The sequence below is a fragment of the Elephas maximus genome, chromosome 6 (genome assembly GCF_024166365.1).
Source record: "Elephas maximus indicus isolate mEleMax1 chromosome 6, mEleMax1 primary haplotype, whole genome shotgun sequence".
Classification (NCBI taxonomy): Eukaryota; Metazoa; Chordata; class Mammalia; order Proboscidea; family Elephantidae; genus Elephas; species Elephas maximus.
In genome coordinates this window covers 72,061,892-72,089,508 of record NC_064824.1, presented here as the reverse complement: position 1 = coordinate 72,089,508, position 27,617 = coordinate 72,061,892, and the positions used below count along the sequence as shown (strand labels likewise).

Here is a 27,617-nt window from a genome sequence, read left to right as displayed (position 1 = left end):
AGCGGGGACGGATTTCTTCCCCTGCTCAGCTCTCCCACAGCTTGGCGGGACCTGCTACGAGCGCCTGCGAGGTGGGAGAGGCCTGTGTTTCGGGCCTGGCAGTGGCAGCCGGCGAGCCAGGCGGCCACAGCGGGGTAACGGGCGAGCTGTAGCCGCTGCCGGGAAGCTACGCCGCCTCGGCCGCTTATTGTCTCTCCCCTTCCACCCCGGGGGCAAACAGGAAGCGCGCCGCCTGACCGAGCGACGGACGGGAGTCCAGACCAATGAGTGCACCCGGCAGAGAGCCTGGCGGCGAATGAGCGGGGAGAAGAGGGGCGGGACTTCCGGGCAGGCTGTCACCCTCTTCCCCCCTTTTGGGCTGGAGGCTCCACCTTTTGTGTTTCCCGCACAGTCAATCAAAATAGGAAAAAAAAATCCCCGGACCGCTCCGGCCGTGTCCGCCGCCGCTTCCCGCATCCTCTCCCGCCGCCTTCGCTCCTCACCATGTGTAAGGCGGCGGGGAGCCCCGCCTGAGGTGCCCTAAACACACTATGACCGGTACGTAAAGCCGAGAGAGCAACCCCTACTGCTGCCGCCGCCGCCGCCGCCGCCGACCACAGCCAGCTCGGGGCCGCCGCCTCCGGCTCCGTGCGTGTGACCGAGTGTCTGTGAGAGGCAGAAAGCCGCACTCCCCTTCGCCTCCCTTCCCTCCCCGCCAGCCACCGTCCACCCCTTAAGCCCAGCAGCGCCGTCTCCCCGCCGAGCGGCCCAGTCCCGCCGGGACCGCATCCCCCTGTGTGCAGGCGCGGGCGGCGGGCGAGCGTGTGTGAGTGACTGACGGTGCGAGAGGAGCGAGCGCGAGTGAGAGCGAGCGGCGCGAAGGGAAAGGGGAGGAGAGGAGAGGGGGCAGGGGCAGTGCGGGGAGGAGGAGGAGGAGGGAAAGAGGAGGAGGAGGGTTACAGCAGCGGCGGGCGGGGGCAGCAGCAGGAGGGGAGGAGGGAGCCGCCGCCGCCGCCGCCGGGGGGCGGGTGGGGGAGGGGAAGGGGACTCGGTCAGGGCTTTCGGAGTAATTTCGCCTCGGCCCGCGGGCCCCCTCCCTCCCCTCCACCCCCCTTCCTTTCCCCCCTCCCTCCGCGCTGTGCCTGCAGCTCCCGAAAAGCCCGTGAAACAAGAGGAAATGGCTGCCTTGGACGTGGACAGCGGCGGCGGCGGCAGCGGCGGCGGCCACCACGGCGAGTATCTGCAGCAGCAGCAGCAACAGCAGCAGCAGCAGCAGCACGGAAACGGCGCGGTGGCGGCGGCGGTGGCCCAGGTGAGGAGCGGCTGAGCCCTGGCCTGGCTCCCCCCTCGCGCCGCTTTCTCCTCCCCTCGCCTCTCCCCTCCCTCCGCGCGTCCCTCCTCCCCTCCCCCCGCCCCGGGAGCTGCCCGCCCGAGGCGCCAACGCTCCGACCCCGCCCGCGCTGCCCCCTCCCGGCGCCTTTTTGTGTGTGTGTGTGAGTGTGTGTGTGTGAGTGTGTGTGCGTGTGTGCGCGCGCGCGCCCTCCCGGGGGTGGGTTCCGGGCGGAAGGTGCAGGCCCGGCGCGCAGCCCGCCGCCGCCTTCCCGCGGACGGCCGGCGGTGCTGCTGGGCGTGCGTGCGAGCGGGAGGACGCGAGCCGGAGTCGAGGAGGAGGAGGAGGAGGAGAGCGCGGGCTGGCGCTGGCCCGGGCACAGCCTGCGAGGACCGAGTCGCACTTCCTGTCCTAGCGGCGGCCCGACCCTAACCGCCACCCCTCCCCCTGTCTCCCTCTCTGAACCCGCCCATCGGGGGTAGGACACTCAGCCGTCACCGCTCGCTCTGCTGGCCGCTACCTGCAGCAAGATAGGGCCGCCATCGCCGGGCGACGACGAGGAGGAGGCGGCCGCCGCAGCTGGGGCCCCCGCCGCCGCCGCCGCCGCCGCCGCCGGAGCGGTAAGTCCCGCGCGCGCGGCCCGCCCCCGCCGAGGCCCCGCGCCCGCCATCCCGGGCCTGTGGCGCGCCCGCCCAAAAGGCCTTCCTGGCGCCCGCGCCTTCCCCCGAAGCGGACGGCTCGCCAGCCAGGGCGCCCTTTCCTGTGGGTTCGCATGCCTGTTCAGAGCAGCAGGCTGCTTAGGCTCTCTCCAGATTGTCACTGCGGCACCTCGCTCTGAATTCGCTTCAAAATGAAGTCTTAGAGATGGGGGGTAGAGGACTACAAAATGGATGTTGAGCAATTCCTATCAGTGCCGAAAACTCCTTCGCTGAACTACAAAATTTTCAAGCACGGCCTGTCGGCCATGGTATCAACTATAGAGGCAGTGTCTTCGGTATTTAGTATTTTTGAACCTGGAGCTTTTTCTGTTAGAAGTTATTAGATCTTACTGATTGAATTCGTAAATCATAAAACAAGAGTGAAGGCTTACTGTGAATTACTCTTTCGTAGGCAGGGCGAACACTTCTAAGTGCTTTTTAAGTGGCTGTTCAGCATTGTTGAATTTTAGTTTTTGCAGACTACTAAAATTCGCAATAATTTTTTCTGAGTAAGCGAAACATTTAATTAGCGGCAGTTGGAATCGACGGAGTTACTTGCATATTTCTTTGGTTTTTGAGATTGAATGATAACAGTGTTAAAGAAGTACAAGTAAGGAATTTACAAGGAATAGTTGAATTTGGTTGGCAAAGCTGTATTGTCCTTGCTTCTCTGATAAGAAATGGTGAGATTTTTTTTGTATGTTTTTAGAGTGTCGGGGGCAGAAGGAACTGGCCAATGTGATGGGAGGGCTCACTACAAATTAACTGGAAACAGGTTTTAGATTAATTGTGAATTTCGTATTTGAACCTGTAGATGTGCTCACGTATTAATATGATTGAAACACTTTCACATTAAGTATTTTTCGTTATCTGAGGTGCATGGTAGGAATTGGTTTGTGTAGTGATTTTCAGTAGCTCCTGTAAAGTTTGATATTTGGTATATTTTGCAGCAAATAGTATAGCTAGGCGTTAAAAGTGAAGCTAACGTTAAACTAGAGGTACACTGTTTTTAAATATTTGTGATTTTAGTGTCTTAGATTATACCGTTGGGGGATGTGAACAGTTTTAATGTTTTGAAAGTATTTTTTTATTTTGTGCTTTTATAAGCGATTAAAATGTAAAAACATAAAATTATGTTTGGGAGAGGTATTGTTCTTTTGGAAGATACCTGTGGATTGGTAAGCCTTTTTTTATTAACTGTCCCTCTAGCCCCTCAGTGTTAAAGGAGATTGACTGTTTATCTTAGATAACTACTACATAAGTAAGATTGCAAAGTAGATTGCTTCTACTTACCTATTTTTATATTTTAAAATAGAACAAAAAATTTCTTGTGGCTGAAACTTAACAAGTTTAGATATCAGCTCACAGATGGGGGAAGGGTGGGGGAGGGGAAGATGTGAAGGAGGAAGTTATTTGCGAAAAATATGTATATGTGTGAGTCTCAGACCTGGGAATAGAGTTCTGTCTCCAACTTTAGCCAGCTGTGGCCATCTACTTGTAGGGAAGTTGTTTCCATACCTCTGCCCCAACCCTGACATAGCTCCTCCTCTAGACTACCAAATCATTACTGAGACGCATTTCCCGCCAGATGAACATCAGCCAGAATCAGTTGGAGCATTTTTTTCTTTGTATTTTTGGAATCTGTGCACAAAATTTTTCACTTTAAGTAAAATTGGTACCGTCAGCTTGAATATGTTTGCCTTAGCAAATAGGAAAATTGTTTTTCTAGTTCAAAAATGAATTTCAGATCTCTGCATCTCAAAATGAGAGGAAAAATTTAGGTGAGCTGGTGGGCATGTTTTTCCCATTTAAAAATGTGATTGGATAACTTAATTATTCAAATTATTGGTATTAGAGAGGGTTGCAGAGAGCTTGTTATTTTTTAAATAAGCTTTTAATTTTATAATAATTTTAAATTTACAGAAAAGTGGCAAAGACAGTATTAAGAGCTCCCATGAACCCTTCACCCAGTTTCCCATAATGTTAACACAACTATGAAATATTTGTCAAAACTAGGAAGTTATCATTGGTAATATGTTATTAATTCTAGACTTGATTTGGATTTCACTACTTTTTCCAATAATGTCCTTTTTCTGTTCCAGGATCGAATCCCAGGATCCCACATTGCATTGACATATTGTTGTGTTTAAAATCAAGTGGAAATATACACAGAGAATTCAACTTTATGCCAGTTTAGATTAAAAGGGCCTTGAAAGGCCAATTAGCTGTGCTGGAGATTTACTTTAACTCTCATTTGGAATTTGTTATAATATAGGTTCATTTTGGATGCTGACTAAGAGTGTTTGGTTATTACTTCAAGTACAATATCGAACAGATCCAATCACAAACCAGTCTCACCTACAGTGTGGTTCCACAACATGGACTCCCAGACATGCTTTAGTAGAAAGGTTCCTTTGTATGTTATTACTAAAAGTTGTGTAGTTGATTGCAGTAATAAATTAGAAAATAGAAAAAAGTTGGCTTTTATGTAAGTATTAATTTGCCCAGTTTGCATTTGTGTGAACTTTCGTGGGCTTTTAGTTTGGTCGTTCCATTTGTATTTTAGTGTTAAGAAAGTGTACAAGTAAATATTAAGGAAGTCATTGTTTTATCTTCAGTTTAGGTTGTAAATTTAGTGTTCAGTAATTTAGTCCATCAGTGTTCGTGAGCTAAAACACGAATAATAGGTTATTTCAAAAAGAGGTCATTTTTACTATTAAGCTAAGGCCTACCATCTCATTATAACTAATTCATTGGCTCAGTGTTTTTAAAGGAAATCTTTTTGAATTATTTTAGTATTTCTTGAAGGTTTTAAAAAACTTGTGTTTGCCTAAGCATGGTTCACGCTTGTTTTCACTTACACCTACTCTTTCATTGCCAGTTTCTGGCTTTCAAAAAGCTATTTGTGGGAACTGAGAAGTTAATAATCTTTTCCAAAGGATATGCATGTGGCATGAGTTTTTTCTTTTTCCTTTTCCGCAGGTATTTGAGAAGATAACTTTTCTTTTCCTCCCTATCCCAGCCCCCTTCGTTTTTATGCCTTGTTGTACTGGAGAATGCCCTTGTAATGAATTACTATAGCCATGTCATTGCTGGTTCCACCCAGGGCTACTTTAGGTTGTAGTCCCTTTTTTTAATCACGTGGCCATGTTTATATTTAGATGGAGACTTAGAGTGCTTTCAATGAGAACTTTTTACAATAATGCCAACTTCCATGTTAGATGTTGTTTTGTTTGTTAGTTGTCCGGTAAGAAAATTAGAGTTACTGAAAGGAACGCTGGTGGATCTTTCTTTTGAGTTTTTGTAAATGGTTATATAGAGGGTTATTTTGCAACTACATGTTTCTAGGTTTGTTGAGCAAATCATTGTTTTAGAAACAAACTTAATAGTAGTTCTTGCCTGGTTTATGTATTTTTATGTCTCTTCCTATTTTTCTGTAGTATTTCCAATAACCTAGCATCAAAACATTTTTTTAAACTTTTTTTGGTTTCCAGAGATTTTCTAATTTATCCCTTTCCCATTTGGTATTTAGTGTACTTTATCTTTTTTAGTGGTATGCTGCTGATGGAATTTCTTCTACAGATTAGTAGGCTGTAGTTTTGAAATATTTGGGGCTCATTCATTGTGGAATTATGGAAATAAATAGGTTTAAAATTGGTTCAGAGTTTTCCTTAGAAGTCTCTAATACCTCAAAGTCAGTTTTACTGATCTACTTTTTCTATCATTTTCTTTGTGATAATCTTGAAATAAAATGTCTTTAATCATTTAGTAAGTAGTTATTGATCAAACTTTATACAGGGATTGTGCTAGGCATGTAATGGATGCCCTTCTAAATCTTTTCACATAAGCATAGTGCTTTCCAGTTTATAAAGCTTAACATTTTCTTTTGATTTTTATGACCCTGCAAGGTACTATTTCCCTCCGTTTTTAACGTGAGGAAATTGAAACTTGTCTCAAATCACACACAGTTCTAGCTAGGACTAAAACACAGCTACGAGTTCTCTTCTTTTTCTGTAACGATGTCGAGCCTCCCCAGTAGCATAGTTGTACCTTAAGTCATGAAAGTCTAGCAGTTTTTTTGATTCAGTTTTTTTCCCCATCTCTTTTAAAGAATCTAATATTTATTAAATTAAAAAAAAAAAAAAGCAAATTCAAGTCACAAAAGAGAATCCTTTCCTTGCCTGATTTTTTTCCCCCCAGGCTTGTGCTTCATGAATATTGGCCTACTTTGCACCTTAGGCTTATTCAGAAAAGTTCAGAATAAACTTTTGTTAAACATCATTTTGTCGTGGGCTCAGGGATTTTTTTTTCAGTCAGTGGCCTGCATTGCTGGGGAAAACGGTACTTTAGCCTCTGGAGAGGAGTTAGCTTTTGGGCAGCATTTAATTAGACTTGTCATTTGAGCAGTTGTACTTACTTTCAAGGAATCTCTTGACTAGAAAGATGTTTATTAAAGGTTGAATATTTAACCTGCCATCATCATCAGCCTTTATTGCTGTTTGAAAAAAAATTTTTTGGATGCCATGAATTTCTTTTTTTAAGAGGAAGAAAAAGCAACAAAATGACAGTATTATAAAATTTCATTTGTGTGTGAGAAACTCTATTCTTGGTTATAATTTGAATAGTTGTAAACTTAATGCTGGTTAGAAAAAGTTCAACAGTTGAGTCTCAGAAGGTAACAGCCTTCATGAGAAGATAAGGATTGGATTTTAGATACACTTCAGTGAAGATTTTAGTATAAACTTTAATATATAGATTTAAATATCTTTACTTAAAATTCCAAGAGATTGATGAAATGAAGCATGAATTGTTACTATAGTATTGAGAAAGATGACTTGAACTTGTGGTTTTTATACCAGATAGAAGTTGAAGGATGTCATGTGACTTTAATTTTAATTATTTGTGTTTAAAAGACAGTAATACTCTTAGTTCAGGCATAGACATTTGTACTGGGTCCTACATTCTCTCTGCGTTTTTTTCAGCCTTATTTACTTGGCCTTGGTTTGTCTTCTTTTATAAAACATCTATCTGATGGTACCACTTACTTGCTTATACAGCTTTCATTCGCTGTCTGCAGGATAAAGTCCAAACTCCTTAGCAGAATCTATGAAACCATTTGCAGGCCCTGATATAAATGTCTAGTCCTCTTCTCTGTTACTTTTAAGAATCAGTCTTTTTCTGGAGCCTTTTGAATGTCAAATTATATATTATTCTTTAGAGTTTCTTTTTGTCTGTGATATTGTTTCTGTATCTTTGTTAATGCTTCTGTGTATTCCTGTTTCCTCACATTGAAATTTTAACATTTTATTCTAAAATTATGTAAAATAGCTCTTTTGTGATCAAATGGCTAGTGTGCACCACTTTTCACATTGTATTAGCATGTATGTGTAAGTCATTTTGGGTAGATTGTGACCTATCTGAAGATAGATTGTGTGTTTCATGGATTTGTTCACATGCTTATTTAATCTTGGCCCAACCCACCCAGTGCCTTCAAGTCGATTCGGACTCATAGCGACCCTATAGGACAGAGTAGAACTGCCTCATAGAGTTTTCAAGGAGTGCCTGGCGGATTCAAACTGCCGACCCTTTGGTTAGCAACCGTAGCTCTTAACCACTACGCCACCAGGATTTCCTTAATCTTGTTAGATGTGCTCAAATGTTACCAAAACCAAAAGCAAACCCGTTGCGGTTGAGTCGATTCCGACTCATAGCAACCCTATAGGTCAGAGTAGAACTGCCCCATAGAGTTTCCAAGGAGCGCCTGGTGGAGTTGAGCTGCCCACCTTTTGGTTAGCCATAGCACTTAACCACTATGCCACCAGGGTTTCCGCTGAAATGTTAAAGAAGGAGACATTAAAACGTGTTTTATCCATTGAAATGTATACTTCTGACTAGGGGCCTACATGAAAATTAGGCAGCGAGTTTCTTTAAGAAACTTCAGATCTTTCGTGTCTACAATATTTCTATTAAACTTTGTGAAATGGTTTATGTTAGGAGAAGTGTTTAACCTTTTTTAGAGTCACAGACCCTTTGAAACTATGATGAAACCTTGGATTACTACCCCCGCCCAAGATTGTACTTCCTCAAGAAGTTTGTCTATTTTAGAGGATTCATAGATCCTTTGAGGACCAGGCATGGATTCTAGGTTGAGAATGCTGGGTTAGATATGTCTGTTTTCATTGTCTAGTGATAAGTGAAGTTACAGGAGATCACAGATAGGCCTAGATAAAAGTAGAGGCTGTCATTCCCCATGTTTTAGTGGGAGACAAGTATGGTAGAGGGATTAAGGGCCCCAGTTATGGAGTTAGATTTGGCCTGATTTTAAACCTGGTCTCGGCCATTTGGTAGGTGTGTGATCTTGTCCCTCAGTTTTCTTAATTGGTGAAGTGGAGATAATAATAACACCTCATAGGATTGTTTTAAGGAGTAAATGATAGAATTTTATAACTCCTACCGTAGTACTTGGCATATAAAAGTTGAATTTTAGAATACTGTTATTATTCCCTTAAAAATTTTTTACCTTAATGATGTTGGTATGTAGGCTTTTATTGCTTTCTGCTTTCCTACCTTGATATTTTTGTAGTCTAGCCTAATCTATAAAATATGGGGATGATAACTAAGATTCTAACAGGTCGCAGAATACAAAATGTGTATGCCTGGCATTCTGCTGCAAACTTAGAGTAGCAGGTAAAGCCATAGTCTATATCCTCCAGCTTTCGCTCTGTAGAAAAACCTTTCAGATGAGGCTTCTTTGCCATGTGGTTATAGGGCAAAAACCTTTCCTCATTAGGTTACTTTAAGGTTTCATTTTTTCCTACTAGTTCTTAAGAAAAAGAGAGTTGATGACTTGCTGATGGAATAACCCTAGCCACGAGTTTACTCTTGAGTGCATTAATACAAGGCATAAAAGAATAGCTGTAATTATTTTATAGCAATAATAACATTATATTCTAATTTTGAAAACTTGGAAGGCACTGCACAAAACTGTTTCTTTTCTGTACATAAATAAAACGTGCCTGATTTAGTGATATATTTTTAGAGGGTTACATGCTCTTTGAACTCTTTTCCAGTGATTGAGGTATATCTGGTTTGAGCTGTGCGTAATCTTTTTCTGGCCACCTCCACCTTTTTTTTTTTTTTTTTTTTTAAGAACCGTATACCATTAATGATCTTAGATCAGTTTGGGGTCGTAAAACAGAATATTCTGATTGAGATTTTTTTCCCTATTCAAATAGGATTCAGATGAATCATCTTTGTAGTAACTAACAAAACTGAAAGTGAAAATTTTTGTAGCCTATCACTGCTTATGTATTTAAACTCTACTGTGTTATTAAGATAACTTTTAGTGTCCAGTAGTAGGATTTATACCAATTTTTAGAATTTTTTGAGGGTTGGTATAAATATACCAGAAATAAATCACGTAATATTTTTTGTTTTCTTCATCCAGACAGGTGATTTGGCTTCTGCACAGTTAGGAGGAGCACCAAATCGATGGGAGGTTTTGTCAGCCACACCTACAACTATAAAAGATGAAGCTGGTAATCTAGTCCAGATTCCAAGCGCTGCTACTCCGAGTGGGCAGTATGTCCTTCCCCTTCAGAATTTGCAGAATGAACAAATATTTTCAGTTGCACCAGGATCAGAGTCATCAAATGGTACAGTGTCCAATGTTCAGTATCAAGTAATACCACAGATTCAGTCAACAGATGGTCAGCAGGTTCAGATTGGTTTCACAGGCTCTTCAGATAACGGGGGTATAAATCAAGAAAGTGGTCAAATTCAGATCATTCCTGGCTCTAATCAAACTTTACTTGCCTCTGGAACACCTCCTACTAATATCCAGAATCTTATACCACAGACTGGTCAGGTCCAGGTTCAGGGAGTTGCAATTGGTGGTTCATCTTTTCCTGGCCAAACCCAAGTGGTTGCTAATGTGCCTCTTGGCCTGCCAGGAAATATTACCTTTGTACCAATCAATAGTGTCGATCTAGATTCTTTGGGACTGTCTGGCAGTTCTCAGACAATGACTGCCGGCATTAATGCCGATGGACATTTGATAAACACAGGACAAGCTATGGATAGTTCAGACAATTCAGAAAGGACTGGTGAGCGAGTTTCTCCGGATATTAATGAAACTAATACTGATACAGATTTATTTGTGCCAACATCCTCTTCATCACAGTTGCCTGTTACTATAGATAGTACAGGTATATTACAACAAAACACAAATAGCTTGACCACTTCCAGTGGGCAAGTGCATTCTTCAGATCTTCAGGGAAATTATATCCAGTCGCCTGTTTCTGAAGAGACACAGGCTCAGAATATTCAGGTTTCTACAGCACAGCCTGTTGTACAGCATCTACAACTTCAAGAGTCTCAGCAGCCAACCAGTCAAGCCCAAATTGTGCAAGGTATTACACCACAGACAATCCATGGTGTGCAAGCCAGCGGTCAAAATATATCACAACAGGCTTTGCAAAATCTTCAATTGCAGCTGAATCCAGGAACCTTTTTAATTCAGGCACAGACAGTGACTCCTTCTGGACAGATAACTTGGCAAACATTTCAAGTACAAGGGGTCCAGAACTTGCAGAATTTACAAATACAGAATACTGCTGCCCAACAAATAACTCTGACGCCTGTTCAGACGCTCACACTTGGTCAAGTTGCAGCAGGTGGAGCCTTGACTTCAACTCCAGTTAGTCTAAGCACTGGTCAGTTGCCAAATCTACAGACAGTTACAGTAAACTCTATAGATTCAACTGGTATACAGCTACATCCAGGAGAGACTGCTGACAGTCCTGCAGGTACGTTTATTTTAATACAACATTTGTTAGAAAAGCATACTTTGTGTGTCTTAAGTCATGTCATAAAAAAAATACCATAGATAAAGTCAGTGATTTGTTACCATGTAGGGGAATTTTTTACTTCAGATGTTTGTCAGCATCTGGCTCTGTTTAAAAGTGATGATACATTTCCCAGTGTTTTTACGAAAGTAGACATCAAAGCATGTTCCAAATTGTTCTCCATTGAAAGTTTGTAAGTTTTGAAGTCGAAGACTAATTTCTCCATTGAACCAGTTACATATGCAGTTTTTTCCCCCTATCAATTTTATATCTGTTTTCACATCTGATTAGTATTGTCAGGATTAACTGAAGTTTTATATGGCAAGTGGGGTGTCTTGGTTGGCCTTGGTATGATGTGGGTTAAATGTTTTAAATGTGTTATATTTGGTTGGAGAATCAGGTTGGCATAGTGAAAACACACTGAGGGTAAAAACTGCTTATACTGTCTCAGCCACTAGCTAGTTATATGATTTTTGGCCAAGGCTTTTGTTTATTTTGTGGCCTCAGTATCTCTGTCATGTAAAATGGTGACTATATCTAGGGTTGCTTCAAGATCTAATATTCTTTGATTCTGTGATGGTTTATTCTTAGTGTGTAGTGGACATTGTGTTTAGCTGTGCCAGCAATATTTCTATTGGTAGTATGAGTAGAAATTTCAGAAGTCTGTTCTTTGAATGTTGTGTAAGAAGTAATAAACTTGGAAAAGAGCTAATGTTATTGTTACTGTATGAATGTTTTTTGTCTAGATAGCATTTTATGGATGTTTTGTTGTGCACTGTATCTTGAATTTTGGAAACCCTGGTGGTGTAGTGGTTAGGCATTGCGGCTGCTAAACAACGTTCGGCAGTTCAAATCCACCAGGCGCTCCTTGGCAACTCTGTGGGGCAGTTCCGTTCTGTCCTTAAGGGTTGCTATGAGTTGGAATCGACTTGACGGCAACGGGTTTGGTTGGTTTTTTTTTTTTTGGTTTATAACCTGAACTTTATTACTTTCGTTACTCTGAGTTGTATTTGGGTTTTTGTGACGTCTGTACTATTTAAGTCTTTCATTGGGTCAGTGATTCCAAACTCTTAAATGGAAAAACTTGAGATTAATTTATTAAAGTGACACCTGTTACGCCTTAAATGTTTTCTTTTCTTTTTTTTTGGAGAAATTTGTAATAATGTTCAGATCATTGGGGTTGCCCTGGAGTCTGAGATCTGGATTTAGAAAGCCTGCAATTGCATTTGAGCCTTCTGAAGTTATGATTTAGAGCAACAGTTCTCAAAGCGTGGTCTTCGGACCTGGGGGATCCCTGATGCCCTCTTCAGAGGTTCTTGATGTCAAAACTACTTACATAATAATACTAAGAAGTCAGCTACCTTTTTTACTGTGTTGACCCTTGCACTGATGGTCATAAGCAATGGTGGATAAAACTGCTGGTGTATTAGCATGAATCGAGGCATTGGCACCAAACTGTACTAGTATTGTGGTATTCTTCACGATCTTGTACTTACATGATCATGGCCTTTAAAAATACCAGTTTCACTGAAGAATGTCCTTGATGAACCAATAAAAATAGTTATTACTAATAACTAATTTTTGACCTTTGAATGCTGCACCTTTTTTTTTTAATAGCTTTATTTATTTATTTTATATTGAACTTTAGATGAAGGTTCACAGAACAAACTAACTTCTCCGTAAACAGTACACATACTGTTTTATGTCATTGGTTACCTACCCCACGACATGTCAACACTCTCCCTTCTCGATCTTGGGTTCCCTTTTACTAGCTTTTCTGCCCCCTCCTGCCTTCTCGTCTGTGCCCCTGGGCTGGTGTACCCGTTTAGTCTTGTTTTTGTTTTATGGTTCTGTCTCATCTTTGGCTGAAGGGTGAACCTCAGGAGTGACTTTATTACTGAGCTAAAAGGGGGCCATGATCTCAGGTTTCTTCAGTCACTGTCAGGCCAGTAAGTCTGATCTTTTTTTGTGAGTTAGAATTTTGTTCTACATTTTCATCTGGCTCTGTCCAGGACACTCTATTGTGATCGCTGTCAGAGCAGTCAGTGGTGGTAGCCGGGCACCATCTAGTTGTACTGGACTCAGTCTGGTGGAAGCTGTGGTAGTTGTGGTCTGTTAGTCCCTTGTTAAAACAGCTTTATTCACATACCGTAAAATTTATCCTGGTAAAGTATACTGAAATTCAGTAGTTTTCAGTATAGTCACAGTTGTACAACTTTCACAAGTGTCTGATTTTAGAGCATTTTCATTACCCCAGAAAGAAACTTCATACCTGCTAGCAGTCAGTTCCCTATTCCTCCTCCTCCTGTCCCCTGGAAACCAGTAATCTTTCTGTCTCTATGGATTAGCCTGTTCTGAATACTTCATATAAATGGAATCATACAATATGTGGCATCTGGTGTCTGGCTTTCTTTTAGCGTAATGTTTTCAAGGTTCTGTGTTGTAGCACGTATCAGTACTTCATACCTTTTTATGCCTAAGTAATATTAGGGCTTCCTAATGTATATACTATGCTGTTTATCCCTTAACCAGTTGATAAAAATTTGGTTGTTTTTCTTTTTCGGCTATTGCGAATAATGCTGTGAACATTCATGTACAATTTTTTGAGTAGACATTATGTTTTCATTTCTCTTGGGCATATATCTAGGAGTGGAATTGCTGGATCATGGTAATTCTGTTTAAGCTTTTTGAGGGATTTCCAAACTGTTTTCCAAACTGGCTGCATCATTTTACATTCCTCCAAGCAGTTTATGAGGGTTTTAATTTTTCTGTATCCCCACCAGCACTTGTTATTGTCCATCTTTTTTATTTCAGCCATACTAGTGGGTGTGAAGTGGTACCTTATTGTGGTTTTGATTTGTCCTATCTGCTGCATGTCTTTTTTATTATTCTTAGTGATGAAATGGGTAGTATGCCTTAATAAAGCACTTCTGCGTACCGAAATAAGACAATTGTCTCTGAAAAGTACTTTTCTTCCTTCAGTTGCTCACTTGGGTTAGTTGTGTGAGTTGCAAGAGCAACTAGATGCTGTATTCGTGGGACGCAGTTTTTACTTGGAAGAACAACTGACAAATTAGGGTTATTGAGACTCGTGCATTTAAATGACAGATACTTTCTCAAAAAAAAAAAAAAATGAAGTAAGCCTTTCACTGAACGAAAAAAAAAACTGGCAGTATTTGTGGCTAATGATAAAAATTTTGGCTTTTAAGTGAAAATTAGAATTTAGAGAGTATGAATCTATTACCATGAGCTTGATAGCTTTCCAGTACTTAAAAATACTTTTGATAAGATTAGTGGTGATATTAACAGAAATAGAATTTTGTTGATATTATAATGAAATGTGCCAACATTTGGAAGATCTGTATAACTCAGTGAACAAGTGTTTTTCAAATGACCACCTGATCTATGCTACAAAATTATACGTTCAGATTATTTAAAGTTCAAGATAAATAACAGAGTATGGAAAGTTTACTGATATGGTTTCAAATTCCACATTGCAACTGACCTTTAAGAAATTGTTGCTTGTCAAATTTGGTGTAGTATCAGAGAATATCCACAATTGTCTGGAAAGGCTTTTGAATTATTTCTCCCTTTTTCAACTGTATGTTTTTGGGAGACTAAATGTTTTTCATATACCACGACCCAAACCATCTATTGTAACAGTTGAGCTGAAGAAGCAGGTGAGACTCTGTCTTCCTTTAATCTAGTCATTAAAAGAGGTCTGCAAAAATGTAAGACATGGCCTTATTAAATTTTTTGTTTTGTTTTTGGGAAGTAGTTCTTCATAAAACTTAATTATGTTTACATGTAATGGATTTATTTTTAGGAGAATAAAATTTCAAAATTTTTGTTATAATTTCTAATACAGTAAATATCAGAACCTATAACCCAGTACTGTTGAATCAATTCTGACTCATACATAGCGACTGTATAGGACAGAGTAGAACTGCCACATCGGGTTTCCAAGGAGCTGTTGAATCAACTCTGACTCATAGCGACTGTATAGGACAGAGTAGAACTGCCACATCGGGTTTCCAAGGAGCAGTTGGTGGATTCAAACTGCTGACCTTTTGGTTAGCAGCTGAGCTCTTAACCAGTGTGCCACCAGGACTCCAAATACTGATACAGTAGATCCTTATTTGCAGATTCTGTACTGTGAATTTGTGTACTCACAGAACCTCAAAATCAATGCTTGGGTAGAGTGATAAAAAATTTGAGCCACCTGACATGCACTTTCTCAGTTGAGGTTGGATAAAAGGACATTGTGCCTTCTTGTTTCAGCTTGCATATGGTAAACAGGTGTCCTATTCACAGAATATTTATTGCTACTCTGTTCTCAGTTTTGTGCTTTTTGTCGATTTCCATGTTAAAAATGGCCTTCAAATGTAGTACTGAACTATTGTCTAGTGGTGATCCTAAGCACAAGAAGGCTTTGATGTGCCTTATGGAGAACATATCTTAGATAAAGCTTCGTTTAGGCATGAGTTATAGTGCTATTGGCTATGAGATTTTAATGTTAATAAATCAACAGTGTGTATTAAGTAAGGTGTCTTTCAAGAGAAACATACATAAAACAAGGCTATATATTGATTAGTTGACAAAAATGTTGTAACCAAAGACTTGCAGTGTTTCCCCTAGGAGCATTCATTCACTATTTGCTAAATCAGTGTTCCTGATAACTTTATAGAATGTAAGTAACTGCAGCAGATAATGGGAGTTGGTCCTGAAATTATGTTGTCATACAGCACTGAGGGCTTTAGTAAAGTCAGATATTTCTAAAATACTATCGAAATAGAAACACTATCTGAATCAAATACAAATTGGAATTTTAAGTGGTAACTCAGTTATTAAATGGTGGCAAGAATGCCATTAAATTTGAATTTTGTCCTAATGTCAAAGAAATAGGGAAAGAGTTTGAGAAAGTAAAAGTTAAAGTGAATGGTAATAAAAATGCTGGGTAGTATACAACATTTTTAGTAATAAAACCAAGGAAATTTTGGGGATATTTGGTAATAGGAAAAGTAACCCTTGGTGTACTGCCTTTTTAAGTGGTGAGAAGGATGATAAATTACAGCTACACCTCACTTTCTGACTGCCTTGTTATTTGACTATTTTGCGCATTAATGACATACATCTGGCAGTAAAGACGGCAAATCCCAAGATATCAGTAATGGTAGCTCTGATGGTTAAGGCTATATGTGTCAGCTTGGCAGGGCTGTGATTCTCAGTGGTTTGGCAGTTGTGTAATGGTGTAATTTGGCAGCTGTGTCATGATGTAGTCATCTTCCATTTTGTCACGTGATACGGCCAAACGCTATTTTTCACATAATGCTGATCTTTGCATAAAGACCTGGTCTTTGGACCCTATCATGTCAATAAGTGAGGAGTGAGTATATCTTAGGGTGGGTTTTTTGCATCTGAAAATCAGTAAAAATTTCTTAGCTGTGTTAGGCCTAGTATGCCCAGATTAAAATGATTAAATTAAAGTTCAGTGTCATTGGTTTGCATTTTTACTTTTGGTAAGTATGGAATTAACATAACAATTTTCCAGAAATACGTGAAAGGCACATTTTTACTAGGACTCTGGAATTTCTTTGACTGTCTTTTTCCCTCCCCCCCTTTCCTATCTCTCCTTTAACAGAAAGGAGCCCTACTTAAGCCCTGTTTTAAGTGGTGAATTCTCTGGGATTCTTTTTAATGCCAGTACCCCTTAGGAGCCAAATCCCTATACTCTTTGGAACAGAGAGCCTAGTAGGCCACACTGCTTGTGTTTCTATCCATTTTTGGCCTACTGAGAAATACATGCTGTTTCAGAGATCATCTGTCTTTGTAATTTTATTTTTAATTTGTCTCTCATTGCTGTGTATTTGAAACTGGGTGGAACAAGGCAAAGTGTGGATTTACAGTATCTTTCCAATGTCTTTTATTCTTTTTGAGTCTTATAATTTTTTATTTTCTGTATTTTATTAAAATTTGTTTTGTCTGCTTATAAAAGTAATACATGCTTGGTATGGAAAATAACATGGAAAGATTTAATATAGAAAGGAGCAAGACTTGGTGTCACATACATTTTTTATATTGTTGTAATTGTGCCTCACATATAGTTTTTTGTCCTAATAATCTTGCTTAATATTTAGTTACTTTTCATTGTATCAGGTTGAAAATATCTATGTATCTAGGTCGGGAATTATATCCTATTTAATTATCTATTAATATAGATAAAAGTATGCTACATGAGGAGGGACCCAGAGATGTATCTGCTGCTTAAAACTATGGGCAGGAGTAGGGGTCCTTTTTGTTAAAGTGGTGCTAAAAGAAAAAAGTTGCTATTGTCTGTTTCCCAGAGGTATGGCTTAAATGAAATTGTATGTTACAAAGTTGTGAAAAGGACACACAGGGAAGCAGGAGGACATCAACATAGTCTAAAGCCGTTATAAGACCTGGTTCTTCATTGCGGTCAGGAGACTTGGTGGAGGCACTTGGAAAAACTGTTAGACGTAGAAGCGTGAATACAGAGAGAGAGAAGAAAGTTGTACTTAAGATGAGCCTGCAAACTAAAATTCCAAAATATGTAAAGAAAGCAAAATGTATTAAAAAATAGCCAATAAAACCAATAATTAAGAGATGAACTCATGTCAGATTGAAGAACAATGTCAAAAGAGTTTACATCAGTATGTTTATAATTGCCAATGAGATAAAGGAAGCAGTAGCATTTATAGAAAAGAAGTTGTGAAATAAGAACGTAGATAATGAAAAATAAACCCTCAGAGTCCTGGAAATGAGAAGCTTATATTTCATTGATTCTCTGACACACATTATCTAACACTTTAACATTTTTCAAATCAGAGAGCATCTTAAAATCCATGGTGAGTCATGTGTAATTGGCGCAATGCCTTTTTTACTGGTAGTGAAGTTTCTTATTATCAGTGTTGTCTTAGAGTAGATAAATTCCAAAAAATTTTTGGGGGGAGTTTAAAAATGATAACCTTTAGACTGGACCGTAAAGAGAAAACAAACCCAGTGCTGTGGAGTCGACTGGACCATACAGAAAGAAAATGAGTGTGAGTTGTAATATCACACTGAGGACTTCATCCAGAATGCAGCAGAGACAAAGACAGAACAATTAAGACACGTGGACTATAGATTGAGAGCCACCAGCATAGTAATTTCAGAAAAAGAATAGAGTGAATGGCAGAGAAATAATATTTGATGAGATAAGGGCTGAGAATTTTCTTGTGTTGAAAAAACAGGCTACAGACCAAAATTTTACCTCAGGTATCGAGTAAGATAAGTAAAATAAGTCTACTTGTGACTTATAATGAAATTAAAGAGAAAGATAATCATAAGTGTTCACACAGAGAAAAGACAGATTATTAATAAATAAGAGACCTACAACTTCTCATTAGCCAGCAAATGCCAGAAGATGAGTAATATCTTCAAAAGAACCGGCAGTGCAGAACCCATATCCGATTAAACTACTACTCGGGAATTAGGGTTTAATGGAGACACTTAAAATATACAAGGATTGAGGGTTTATTATGAAGAACTTTTACTGAAATAACTACTAAAGGATCAAGTAGTTAGTTTTAAAATGGATTCAGAATAGATAAGTGGGATGCAAGAAATAGTAGTGACCACAGAATTGAATAAAAAAATTGCTATTTTAGCTGTACTGATTAAGGTAAAAAATAATAGAGAATTTAAAAAATACACAAAAGCAATTCATGAAAAAGACACATGAACCTCCATGTATCCACTTCTTAGCTTTAGTAGTTATCAACGTTTTGTCATTGTTGTTTCCCCTATTCCCACCATTTAAAATTTTGTTTTTGCGTGGAATGTTTTAAAGCAAATTCCATTTTAAAAAACAAACAAACCCCCTTGCCATTGAGTCTGTTCTGACTCATAGGACGGCAAAGCTGCCCCATAGAGTTTTCCAAGGAGCACCTGGTGGATTTGAACTGCTGACCTTTTGGTTAGCAGCTGTAGCCTTTAATTACTATGCCACCAGGGTTTCCGCAAATCCCATTTATTAAATAAATATATGCGAAAGTGTTAATGGGTGATTCTCAATGTGTGGTTGGGGGCCCCGGGGGGTCTCTGAGGCCTTTTCATGGTGGTCTTTGAGACCCTTTCATGGAGGTCGGTGAGCTTGAAATTATTTTCATCGTAACACCAAGAGGTTATTTCCCTATTTCATCTCAGTAGTGTACAGTGGAGTTTTCTAGAGGCTACATGATGTTTCATGACAGACTGTGTGCAGAAGCAGAAATGAAAATCCAGCTATTATAAGCCCAGTAGTAAAGAGGTTTGCAAAAGCATCAAGGTCTTCTCACTTTTATATGAAAATAGTTATTTTTTCTAAAGGATGTTCATGTTAACGTGTAATGAGTTGTTATTTTCAAATGAATTAATACATATTTTTAAATATCCCAGTTTTGATTTCTAATATACCTATAGGTACACTTACATAAACAAAGACCCTTTGGAGTCCTCAATTTGTTTTTTTTTAATGTGTCCTAGAAATTTTGAGGAGTCAACTCATTGGTATTGTTAGAATGATTAAAACATTTGCTGTGGAGTCGATTTCCAACTCATGGCCACCCCATGTGTGTCGGAGTAGAACTGTGCACCGTAGGATTTTCAAGTGCAGATTTTTTGGAAGGAGATTGCCAGGCCTTTCTTTTTTTTTAATTTTGTTGTGCTTTAAGTGAAGGTTTATAAATCAAGTCGGTCTCTCACATATAAACTTATATACACTTTACTATATACTCCTGTTTACTCTCCCCCCTAATGAGTCAGCGCGCTCCCTCCTTCCAGTCTCTCTTTTTGTGACCATTTTGCCAGTTTCTAACCCCCCTACCCTCCCATCTACCCTCCAGGCACGAGATGCCAACACAGTCTCAGGTGTCCACATGGTGCAGGTAGCTCACTCCTCATCAGCATCTCTCTCCAACCCGTCGTCCAGTCCAATGTCTGACGAGTTGGCTTTGGGAGTGGTTCCTGTCCTGGGCCAACAGAAGGCTTGGGAACCCTGACCACCGGGGTCCTTCTAGTCTCAGTCAGACCATTAAGTCTGGTCTTTTTATGAGAATATGGGGTCTGCATCCCACTGTTCTGCTCCCTCGGGTTCTCTGTTGTGTTGTTCCCTGTCAGGGCATTCATGGGTTGTGGCCAGGCACCATCGAGTTTTTCTGGTTTCAGGATGATGTAGTCTCTAGTTCATGTGACACTTTCTGTCTCTTGGGCTCATAATTACTTTGTGAGCTTGATGTTCTTCATTCTCCTTTGATCCAGGTGGGTTGAGACTCATTGATGCATCTTAGATGGCCGCTTGCTGGCGTTTATGACGTGAGATGCCACACTTCAAAGTGGGATGCAGAATGTTTTCTTAATAGATTTTATTTTGCCAAATGGCTTAGATATCCCCTGAAGCCGTAGTCCCCAAGCCCCTGCCCATGCTTTGCTGACCTTCGAAGTGTTCAGTTTATTCCGGAAACTTCTTTGCTCTTGGTTTAGTCCAATTGTGTTGACCTCCCCTGTACTGTATTGAGTGTTGTCCTTCCCTTCACCTGAAGTAGTTCTTATCTACTATCTAATCAGTAAATAACCCTGTCCCACCCTCCCTCCCTCCCCCCTCTCGTAACCACATAAGAATGTGTTCTTCTCAGTTTAAACTACTTCTCAAGTTCTTATAACAGTGGTCTTATACAATATTTGTCCTTTTGCATCTGATTAAGTTCACTCAGCATAATGCCTTCCAGGTTCCTCCATGTTAAGAAATGTTTCACAGATTCATCACTGTTCTTTATTGATGCGTAGTATTCCATTGTGTGAATGTACCATAATTAATCCATTCATCCGTTGATGGACACCTTGGTTGCCTCCATCTTTTTGCTGTTGTAAACAGTGCTGTAATAAACATGGGTGTGCATATATCTGTTCGTGTAAAGGCTCTTATTTCTCTAGGATATATTCCAAGGAGTGGGATTGCTGGGTCATGTGGTAGTTCTATATCTAGCTTTTTAGGGAAATGCCAAATCAATTTCCAAAGTGGTTGTACCATTTTACATTCCCACCAGCAGTGAATAAGTGTTCCAGTCTCTCCACGTCCTCTCCAACGTTTATTATTTTGTGTTTTTTTGATGAATGCCAGCCTTGTTGGAGTGAGATAGAATCTCACTGTAGTTTTAATTTGCATTTCTCTAGTGGCTAATGATCCAGAGCATTTCCTCATGTATCTCTTAGCCGCCTGAATGTCTTCTTCAGTGAAGTGCCTGTTCATATCCTTCGCCCAATTTTTAATTGGGTTATTTGTCTTTTTGTGGTTGAGTTTTAGCAGAGTCATGTCGATTTTAGAGATCAGGCGCTGGTGGGAGATGTCGTGGCTGACATTTTTTCCCAGTCTATAGGGAATCTTTTTATTCTTTTGATGAAGTCTTTAGATGAGCATAGGTGTTTGATTTTTAGGAGCTCCCAGTTATCTGGTTTCTCTTTGTCATTTTTAGTACTGTTTTGTATTGTGTTTATGCCTTGTATTAGCAGTCCTAACATTGTCCCTATTTTTTCTTCCATGATCTTTTATCGTTTTAGAGTTTATGTTTAGATCTTTGATCCATTTGGAGTTAGTTTTTGTGCATGGTGTGAGGTATGGGTCCAGTTTCATTTTTTTGCAGATGGATATCCAGTTATGCCAGCACCATTTGTTAAAAAGACTATCTTTTCCCCAATTAACTGACACTTGGGCCTTTGTCAAATATCATCTGCTCATATGTGGATGGATTTATATCTGAGTTCTCAATTCTGTTCCATTGGTCTATGTGTCTGTTGTTGTACCAGTACCAGGCTGTTTTGACTACTGTAGCTGTATAATATGTTCTAAAATCAGAGTAAGGCCTCCCACTTTGTTGTTCTTTTTCAGTAATGCTTTGCTTCTCTGGGGGTTCTTTCCCTTCCATATGAAGTTGGTGATTTGTTTCTCCATCACATTAAAAAATGTAGTTGGAATTTGGATCAGAAGTGCATTGTATACATAGGTGGCTTTTGATAGAATAGACATTTTTATAATGTTAAGTCTTCCTATTCATGAGCAAGGTATGTTTTTCTACTTAAGTAGGTCCCTTTTAGTTGCCAGGCCTTTCTTTGAAGGTGCCTCTGAGTGGATTTGAACTCAAATTTTTTAAAACAAATTTTTCCCAGTTTTTATAATTTATGTAAAGCTCACCCTTTTCAGTGCAGTTATTTTTTTTAATTAAAGTTTTTTTGTATATTTTGACAAATGTATAGTGTGTAACTGCCACCACAATCAAGCTGTAATATTCATCACACCTGCACACTCCAAATTCCTTCAGAGAGGTTCATTATACATCATACATTCATCACATACATCCCCCGAAGGGCCGCTTTGTAGTCAACTCTTTTTCCCCAGCCCCAAATGAAAACCTCACTGCCATCAAGTCGATTTGGACTCACAGCGACCCTATAGGACAGAGTAGAACTGCCCCATAGGTTTCCAAGGCGGTAATCTTCATGGAAGCTGATTGGCACGTCTTTTTCTTGCGGAGCGGCTGGTGGGTTTGAACCACTGACCTTTTGGTTGGCGGCTGAGCGCTTTAACTGCTGTGTTACTAGGGCTCCTTCGCCCCAGCCCCAGTCTTTCTAAATAGGTGTGAGACAAAAACAAAAACTCTTTGAGGGTCCTTAGTAGTTTTTAAGAGTTAAAGTGATACTAAGGAGCCCTGCTGGCACGGTGGTTAAGTGCTAGGCTGCTAACCCAAAGGTGCGGTTTGAACCCACCTAGTGGCTCCATGAATGAAAAGACTTGATGATCTATTCTTGTAAAGATTTCAGTCCAGGAACCCTTATTGGGCAGTTCTACTCTGTCCTTATAGGGTTGCTCTGAGTCCAGCACAACAACAAAGTGATTCTGAGATCAGAAAGTCTGAGAAGTGCTGCTCGAATGAGTTCAGGATTTTTGTATAAACAAAATACCTTTATCAGACTCCCCAAATTTACATCAATCTGTTAATGTTACCTAGTGTCCTGGCAGTGTTCAGTTTTCCCCTATTGATTAAAAAATGTGTTTTTTAGAATTGTTTGTTTACATTAGGATTCAAACAAGGACTATATTGCATTTGATGTGCTCCTGAGTCTTAGCAACTTCTGCTTGTTGACATTGAACTCATTATTAAGGGTTGCGAAGTGGTTATTTTCTAATTCTCTTATTCTTTTTGTGTTCGAAGCTGCGATTCTTCTATAAAAACCTTTTCCCCGTAAGGTGTTTGGTTATCCAGAAATAAGGATAACCAAAGGTCAACTGTGAGGTTCACTCCTCTGTCTGTTCTCAGGATGAATTGGTGTTTTAGCGACCATCAGAGATTCTCTTTTTAAGTGTCATCGTGAGCTGTACTTTTTTAAAGTCTGTGTGTTCTAATCCATAGTAATCATTATTAATCTGTTGAAATAGAATTAAATCTACAGTTGAAAACAACGAAATGGGCGGGGGAGTTCATGAAGGATTGGTTGTGGGTAAAGGTTCTTGTCATTTTTAGGATAATTATAAGGAATAGTTTTAGCTGTTTTACAAAAATTGATAGTTTGGATATAAGTAACTACCGAGAAAATAAAAATTAATCTTTAGCTTCTAAATTGGGACCAAACCAAAAAAAGCAAACCCATTTCCGTGGAGTCCGTTCCGACACATAGCAACCGTGTAGGACAGAGTAGAACTGCCCCATAGGGTTTCGAAGGAGCAGCTGGTGGATTCAGACTGAGGACTCTTTGGTTAGCAGCCAATCTCTTAACCACTGCGCCACCAGGGCTCCTAAATTGGGACAGGAGGTAGAAAATTATCAATCCATTAGAAAACAGGAAAAGAGAAGAAATGTAGCAAAGAAAAAGTAGTAGTAGATGTAGAAATTCAGGAAAGCCCTAAAAAGAAAACAGGAAAAAAATATATTAGTGATCTCACAGCCAGAAAACCTGGTAAATTCTTTTTGTGCAGTATGGAGTCCTGGGTGATGCAAATGATCAGTGCACTCGGCCACTAAAGAAAAGGCTGGAGGTTGAGTCCACCTAGAGTCACTTCGGAAGAAGGTTTAGCTGTCTGCTTTGAAAAAATCAGTCATTGAAAACCTTGTGGAGCACAGTTCTCTGCAATATTTGGGGTCGCCATGCGTCAGGATTGACTCAGTCACAACTGGTTTTACTGATTTATTCTGCTATATAGTCTTCCAGTCTTTTTTTTCTGTGCATTGACTTGACGGTACTGGGGATTATATACTAAGCATTTTTAGAAAATTGGTGTTTTCTACTGTACTAAAAAATAGCAAACCTGTTGCCATTGAGTCCATTGCGGCTCCTGAAATCCCTGTGTGTGACACAGTAGAACTGTGCTATAGCGTTTTCCTGGCTGTAATTTTAATGGTTGCAGGTCCTCAGGGCTTTCTTCTGTGGTACTGTTGGGTGGGTTGCAACCGCCAACGTTTACGTTAGTAGCCGAGTCCGAACTGTGTGCGCCACTGAGGGGCATATCTGTTACACACCACAGCTTTACAGCTTTTCAGCTGATCAATGTATTGTTTTCATTTCCCCACATCAGTGGTTTTCTACAATATTATAACTTGGTTGCATTAGTAAGTGTGGTATGGGTATTTCATCATTTATTCAGCTAATCTTTTGTTGGGTGTTTAGGTTATTTTTTATTTTTTCTATTATACAGAAATCTTCACTCATGTCCCTGATTATTCCCTTAATGCAGAATTAACTTACTAAAAGTTGAGTTACTGAGTTAGAGAGTGTTACTATATTTAAGGCTTTTATACATAATGCAAAAATGCCCTTTGCCCAGCATTGAATGAGTATAGGCTTTGCATACTTCTCCAACATTGGAATATTTTATCAAACAGACAGATTTTGGAGTGGTTAAAAATAGAATTTTATGCATTTGATTATCAGGGAAGTTGAACATGTGTTTGCATGATTATTGGTTATGTTTCTTTGGCAAATTGCCTTTCATATTTTTGTCCTTTGTCCCTTTGAGTGTTTTCTCCCCGCTGCTAATTTGTTAGCCATTTTTATACCTTAAGGATATTAATCTTTTGTCACACACTACATATATTTTCCCCATCGTTTGCCTTTAACTTTGGCCATGGTGAGTTTTAGTACATATAAGTTCTTAATAGACTTTTTTTTTTTTTTCTAAAAGAGTTTAGAAACTTTGAAGTCTGGTTTGTACTGATTCACAAGTCTTCTGGTGCAGTGGTAACAGATTGTGGAAGAAAATGAGAATTTTAAATTATAATATCTGTGACTAGGAAAATGTCTACATCATGTAACTTTTAAAATAAAATCATTTTAAAATATATGTTTCTGGTCACACTTGTTTCTACTTAGTATTTTATGGAAAAGGTCTAGGATTAATTTCTTGACGGTGATACTTTCTAGCAGTTCCAAACATGTTTAATGTAACATTGGTAAGTAACAGTACGGTATTAATTTGTGCTACGTGATTTAAACTGTGGAATACTAGGTCAACTAATTCAACTCATTAAATGCATCTTCAAAAAATGGCTGTTTTTCTCATTAATTTTCTCTCTGTTTTCTGAAGTAGTATACTCCATTTATCCTTAACCAAATTTATCCCACAGTGTAGCCTTGAATAAGAATGCAAAGTTAGAATTCTGGGTGGACACAACAAAATGGAAATCACCTGATATCTGATCTTTCTTAGAATGCTTTCTTTATTATTATTTTTTAATAGTACTTTAAACAAAGATTTATAGAAAAAACTAGTTTCTCATTAAACATTTAGTACACATTTTGTTTTATGACATTGGTTAACAACCCCGCAACATGTCAGCACTCTCCGTTCCCAGCCTTGGGTTTCATATCACCAGCTTTCCTGCCCCCTCCTGCCTTCTAGTCCTTGCCCCTGGGCTGGTGTGCCCCTTTAGTCTTATTTTGTTTTACATTCCTGTCCAGTCTTTGGTGGCTGAAGAGTGAACCTCAGGAGTGACTTCATTACAGAGCTAAAAGGGTGTCTGGAAGCCATGGGCTCAGGGTTTCTCCAGTGTCTGTCAGGCCAGGAAGTCTGGTCTTTTCTTTTTGAGTTAGAATTTTGTTATGCATTTTTCTCCAGCTCTGTCCTGGGACCCTCTGTTGTGATCCTTGTCAGATAGAATGCTTTTTTGATACATTATTTTTATATATGTAAAGTGCCATGTTACTTTTAGTCTAAGAGAAGAACTTTATTATAGCTTGTTCTCTAAGTTACTTAGTGGTTTTGGGGGACAGTTTTTGTATTCAACTTCATTTTTTGAGGGTACTTGATACATGATGGCTTTTTCCATAAATCTTATAAGTTCTTTTATGAATATATCATCATCCTCCCAGTAGCCCAGAGAGGTCAGCCGTTATTTATTATTTATTCATTCAACAAATATTTGAGGGTATACTGCAATATTTCAGGTGATGTTCTCTAGGGTCTTTGGCTACACAGTGAAAAAGACAAAGTCCCCACTCTTAAGAGTCTTGTGTTCTAGGGGGAGAAGACAGACAAGCCAGTAGTGTAATTTTAGATAATTAATGTTGTGGTAAAAGTAAAACAGGGCTATGGAATAGCAAGGACTATAGAAAAACCATAGAGGATGGATGGCTATCTTAGATAGGATGGTAAGGAAATATCTCTCGTATGGAGATGGAATTCAGGTATAGAACTGAACATTGAGAAGGAGCCTGCCTTATTGAGATCTAGAGGAAAGTGTTTCCAGGAAGAGAGTCTGAGTCAAGGTGGCTGGAATTTAATGAATGAGGGTTATGAAAACATGAGATTGGAAATAGGCAGGGACCAGATAATATTGCCCTTAATGGTAAGGAATTTGAATTTTATTTCATGTTTAATAGGAAACTTTGGAGTGTTTTGAGCAAATGACATGGTTTGATTTTATGTTTTTAAAAGATCACTTCAGATCCCTATGGCAGATTGGGTGGTGGAGCGAGATGGTAACAAGAATAAGCGCAAGGCTGATGTAATAAGGCAAAGGAAGATAGTTAAGTTTGGCTAGAATAGTAATAGGGAAAGCCTGAGGAGGGGTAGGGTGAAAAGAGTTCTGTTTTGGCTGTGTTAAATTTGAAATGCCCATGAGGTATCCAGGAAACCCTGGTGGCGTAGTGGTTAAGTGCATCAGCTGCTAACCAAGAGGTCGACAGTTCGAATCCGCCAGGCGCTCTTTGGAAACTCTGTGGGGCAGTTCTACTCTGTAGGGTCGCTATGAGTCAGAATTGACTTGACGGCAGTGGGTGTGTAGTAGGTATGAGGTATCCAAATGTTTACTTGAACCATCTAGTTCCAACTAGATCTGTCTATCCATTTAGCCGGATGGTTCAGGTAAATAGATACCATCAAAATCTGGATTTCAGATTAGACTGGAGATAAAAATTTGGGAGTCGCTAATGTATGTAAATGTGACTATGTAGTTGAAATCATTCAGATCATATCTTTTCAGCCTTTGGCTGCATGGTAAAAATCCTCAGGGAACCTTAAGAAATGCCGATAACTTGTGCTCACCCTCCTTCTAATTTAATTTCTCTCCATGAGGCCTAAGAAAGATGTATTTTAGAAGTTACCAAGTGATTCGTAGTGCAGCTGGTTTGAGAATTACTAATTTAGTAGGGAAAGAATATAGGTGCTGATGAAGAAGTTGGAAAATGACATCATCCAGGGCCTCAAATTATTTCTCCAGATTTTTCAAGTGTGGTGTGTAG

At 39.7% G+C, this 27,617-nt stretch overlaps 1 protein-coding gene across 1 annotated transcript in view; it reads left to right on the top strand.

The window, feature by feature from the left end:
* The first annotated feature begins 445 nt into the window (after window positions 1-445).
* The window catches only part of SP3 (Sp3 transcription factor), a 70,706-nt gene continuing 43,534 nt past the window's right edge, over window positions 446-27,617 (top strand). The window contains exons 1-4 of the mRNA XM_049887467.1: window positions 446-537; window positions 1,128-1,291; window positions 1,792-1,929; window positions 9,455-10,814. Coding sequence (XP_049743424.1) covers window positions 531-537; window positions 1,128-1,291; window positions 1,792-1,929; window positions 9,455-10,814 — 1,669 coding nt within the window. The 5' untranslated portion in view covers window positions 446-530. The remainder of the gene's footprint in view (window positions 538-1,127; window positions 1,292-1,791; window positions 1,930-9,454; window positions 10,815-27,617) is intronic.